Here is a 5034-nt window from a genome sequence, read left to right as displayed (position 1 = left end):
GGGACTGGTCCACTTTGGACGTCGACAGCTCGGCCTCAGCAGCAAGCGACTTCACCATCGAGTATTGGGTGCCTAGAGGAGCGGGGGGAGCACAAGGTGCCTCTCCAGTGGCAGCTAGAGCTATATCACCAGCACCACCACTCTCTACGCCGCACTCACCATCACCAAGTCTAGGGGAGCCTAGAGGGACATCGACAGCCATGGCTACTTCCCTAGCACCCCTGCTGGCTTCACCAACACCTCCACCAGCATCCCCTACTGCCCCTACCGCTTCACCGACTTCACCGGTGGTGACAGATGTGACCAGTGATCAAGTGGAGTTTGCCACTCCACTGGAGGATGACGAAGAGAGACTCGACGCTTACTACAACAATGAGCCACTGCAGTTCCACAGATGACTAACATCATCGGCGACCAATCTCCACCTCCACCACCGCAACGTCTCTTCGCTAAGCTGCACCTGATGCACGCTAGAGAGCCCACCAACTTTGCCGAGGCCAAGGATGATACGACATGGCGGGCGGCAATGGAGCAGGAGATCAAGGTGGTGGAGCAAAACTGCACTTGGGGGCTGGTGCCACTGCCTAATGGTCACCATTCCATCACCCTAAAATGGGTATTCAAGCTCAAGAAAGATGAGCAGGGCGCGGTGATCAAGCAGAAGGCAAGACTGGTGGCACGCGACTTCATCTAGCAGGAGGGGATTGACTACGATGACACATTCACTCCTATGGCACGCATGGAGTCGGTCAGGGTCCTCCTCGCACTAGCAGCTCAAGAAGTCTGGCACGTCCACCACATGGATGCCAAATCCACCTTCCTCAATGGCGACCTCAAGGAGGAGGTGTACGTGCAGCAGCTGCCCCGCTTCGCCGTCGCTGGAGAAGAAGGAAAGGTCTATCGCCTCTGTAAGGCCCTCATGGTCTTCGGTAGGCACCACACGTCTAGAATGCCAAGCTAGATGCCACGCTCAAGGATATGGGCTTCCAACAGAGCGCTCATGGGGCGGTGATGTACTGGGGGGCAGTGGGTGCTCTGTCTTGCTCATCGACATCTACGTTGATGACCTAATCATCATCGGCACGTAGGATCTAGAAGTGGAGGTGTTCAAGGCACATATGAAGAAGATCTTCGACATGAGTGACCTCAGGCTCCTCAGCTTCTACCTCAGTGTTGAAGTGTGCCAAGATGCCAATGGCATCACCCTCCGTCAGACGCACTATGCCAAGCGCATTCTAGAGCTCGGTGGAATGGCTGGCTGCAACCCTACCCACACTCCAATGGAGGAACGGTGAGGCTTAGCAGGCACAGCATGGTAGAGGAGGTCGACCCCATGCACTACCGATGTCTCATCAGCAGTCTACGCTACCTGATGCACACTCGCCCTGACCTAGCGTTTGTTGTCGGGTTCGTCAGCCGGTTCATGGAGCGGCCTATGGTGGAGTATTAGCAAGCTGTTAAGCACATCATTTGATATGCCGCTGGCATGCTCGACTTCAGTATGCACTTCACCAAGGCACCCAGCACCGCACGCTTCATCGGCTACTATGACAGCGACCTTGCCAGCGACATCGACACGAGCAAAAGCATGAGCAGAACATTGTTCTTCCTCGGCAATTGCTTGGCTAGCTAGCAATCCATCAAGCAGAAGGTGGTGGCACTCTCCAGCTATGAAGCCAAGTACATAGCCACCACTACTACTACAACACAGGCTCTATGGCTCTCAAGGCTGCTAGTAGAGCTCCTCGGTAGGCATGTCGAGGTGGTGGAGCTGAAGATGGACAGTAAGTCAGCCCTCGCTCTGGCCAAGAATCTAGTCTTCCATGAGAGGAGCAAGCACATCAGGATTAAGTACCACTTCATTCGAAGCTGCCTGGAAGATGGAAGCATCAAGGCTGAACACATTCCAACCACTAATCAGCTGGCAGACATCCTCACCAAATCCCTAGGGAAGGCCAAGTTTGAAGAGATGAGGGAGAGGATTGGCCTGAAGCAGATCTCCTCCAAGACTGAGCATAAGGCTAAGGGGGAGAAATGAGGGTTTAGCCTAGTGCTGATCCTCAATGTATCTAGTTACCTACTTTAGCTATTTACCTTTCACCATCAAAGCTAGTTACTGTTTACTGTCTAGCTATTTTCAGATGCCTTAGCATCCAAGGTAGCATTTGCTTTATGCAGTTAGTATATGCTGTAGTGGTTGAGGACCTTCTTGTATCCCAAGTTTGCTACTTCTATAAATTCAATGAAGCGGCCTATGTCCAAGCTTCCCTCTAGCAGTCCAAATTCCATTTGTCTAGTTAGTTACCTTTGCAACATTTTCTACACAGTCAAAACACTGTAGTGGCAGCAGCAGCTACTTCTTCCTATAGCCGAACACCCCTTATAGTCATGTGAATATCAAGATAAAATTCAAATCAAATTTCTAATTAAAAAAGCAACAATTTAATTTACACTGCCCTGCCATTATTTTAGCTATTAGGGTGTTCAGCAGGGCTCCGCTCTAGGATTTTCCCTGATCCAAATAGGATGCACTTGATCAACATAATAAGGAGAAAGCCCTAAAAATGTTCACCCAGCAGGTTGGCTCCAAACACAGGAGAGATTCTAGGAGAAATAGACCATGCTTCCCTGGCAGGTTGGTGGCTTTTGTATCAAACAAAAAGCACAGTTCACTGGGTTGATGCATGTTGTATCATTCTAAGTATGTGCATACATGCACCAAGGTGCATATGTGAGTTCCTAGCAAACAACGATTGCATGCGCCTGCCTTCTTTTGTTCTGAGAAGATGCTCAAATTCGTACTTTCTTGCACATGAATGTTATGAAGCTTTCTGGTTTTATTTCCCTTTTACAAATTTGTTGACGTCGACACAAAAGGCAGTCCAAAAGTATGCTAACATAGAATAACTATATAGAAGCATTCCAACAAGAGGTGGATCCCAAAAGAAGACGTAACTACGTAAGGTATCCTAACAATTTGTTTGACCTACACATTTTGTTCATACCAATTCGTGTTATATTTCACATGAAGATGTAAGATATCCTAACAATCTGTTTCACCTGCACATTTTGTTCACACTAATTCGCATATAGTTCATGCACACATATTGAGTCAAAAATGCACTGCTGTTAGGTTAAATGGTTGAACAAATGGTCCAATTTAGAAAACAAATGTTGCAAACATGCTAAATGGTTCTGATTTAAAATCTAGCTGGAAAAAATTACAATTACATACACATGCGTGAGAAACCGAGTAACCAACAGACAATATCTATGCTAGTTGTAACCGTTCAATCACTCAAATGCCAACTAATGGAAAACTACATAATATGCCATGTGTGTAGTTCTCTTTCTCTGATGATAACACTTTATTATCTGAGTCTGTTGAGTGAGCGGTGAATGTGATAGCTGACTCTGTTGACCCAATGTTTTTGACGATCATTATTTGAGGGAATCCTCGTATCCAAGCGGCAACAATTATCTAGGTTGAATCTGAGGCAACCTCTTGGGTAAAAACACATGGAAGGTACCAAAGGACAAGTCTGCCTTGGAAATCCTTGCTGAAGAAGGATGACAGCGAGGTCTGGAGGTCAACAAAAGTTGCAAGTATACACCGACCGGAAAAACAGTACACTACTAAGCAGGTTGAGCACAATTTGCTTTCATGGTGCAGTGGCGCAGTAAGTTGGGTTGACCTGCACTATCGCAAAATTAGCCTGGTTGGACTACTTTTGACATTGAGGCTTTCTTTCTACTATCAATAAACAATTCATAAGCAAAATCTAAAATCTGTTGTTTGACACTTTTCAAATTGTTTACGATTCACAAATGCACAAATTGACTTATAGAACACCGGGACTGCACAAGCATTGTTGATATGAGAGGGCAAAAGTGAGGCACAAAGGGGTGCAAGAAGTCTTCTCTAGGGTGTCTAAAGTATTAACAATCATCACATTGTCAACATGACCTGAGCTACAAACGCAACCTTCTAATATGAGAGATGAAATCACAGATTCTGTACCTCTCGGTAATCAGTCCATATCCTACAAACTATTACTCCATTGTGCACAAATTTTGGTAGGCATTTTGATCCAAGAGTCCTTTAACTACTGACCAAAATTCAGCTCAAACGGACACTGTTTGGCTATCCAAACAATTCATCTACCAAAACTGCTTTGTTCCAAAATTTTGGGACTGAACTATCAAATCATCTCTCAAATCTGATGCTTTACTCAACCAATCCTCAAACCAACTTAAGACATCGAAGTACCTTAAGCAAGGAATGAGATCACCAAGTTTGGTGTGAACTCAGCCATGTTTGAGCCACTAATCACTGGCTTAAAGATAACCGGTTTAGTGCCATAAAATCTTGACAGATTTTCCGTTTTTCTTTTTCTGGGATTTACACATTGGGAAGTGTGTTTCTACACTTTCTAATTCTCTTTATGACAGCGGTAGCTTTCTCGCTGAGGATGGGGGCTAGGGTTGTCCTCATATGCTTCCTAGGGAACAACTTCAACCGTTGATGTAGGAACCAGCTCGATGATACACAAGCATTGAACTGGTGGGCTATTTTTGCAGAGCACAATGCATACTTCAAGTGGAGTGACAATCCTACAAGATAAGGAAATGTCTCTGATTACCGTTCTATGCTTTATCCAATAGAGTCCTGAACAAATCCTTTGGCAGCACCATATACATAACAATACTGACCAAGACTAGAGATGTGCTTTCTCTAGCTCTTTACTTAGCAGATACAGCATCCTGCACTATGCACTATCTGTGTGATTGTCAAAGATGGAATTGACTTGACGACACAGGGCTTGGAGAAGAAAGTAGTACTGGTATCTCTGACTGGCTTTGCTGTTTCTTTGCTTAATATTGTTCTGTGAGATCTGGCCTTCGTAGTTACCAAAGAGTCATTACCCAGCTAGAGACTAACTTTCCTACTAGTAACTAATCAGTTGTCTCTCAACACTAAAAAGGTTCTAAATCTTCAATCTTGACAATAAAAATTGTGGTCGAAGCATAAAC

At 45.4% G+C, this 5034-nt stretch overlaps 1 protein-coding gene across 1 annotated transcript; it reads left to right on the top strand.

Annotated features, from left to right (window-relative positions):
• The first annotated feature begins 739 nt into the window (after window positions 1-739).
• Window positions 740-2038, top strand: LOC136515699 (uncharacterized). The gene is made up of 3 exons (XM_066509219.1): window positions 740-895; window positions 1089-1291; window positions 1729-2038. The coding sequence occupies exons 1-3, from the start codon at window positions 740-742 to the stop codon at window positions 2036-2038; spliced, it is 669 nt and encodes a 222-aa protein (XP_066365316.1).
• The last annotated feature ends 2996 nt before the right edge of the window (window positions 2039-5034 follow it).

The sequence above is a fragment of the Miscanthus floridulus genome, chromosome 17 (assembly GCF_019320115.1).
Source record: "Miscanthus floridulus cultivar M001 chromosome 17, ASM1932011v1, whole genome shotgun sequence".
Taxonomy (NCBI): Eukaryota; Viridiplantae; Streptophyta; class Magnoliopsida; order Poales; family Poaceae; genus Miscanthus; species Miscanthus floridulus.
This window is presented reverse-complemented; position numbering and strand designations above follow the sequence as displayed.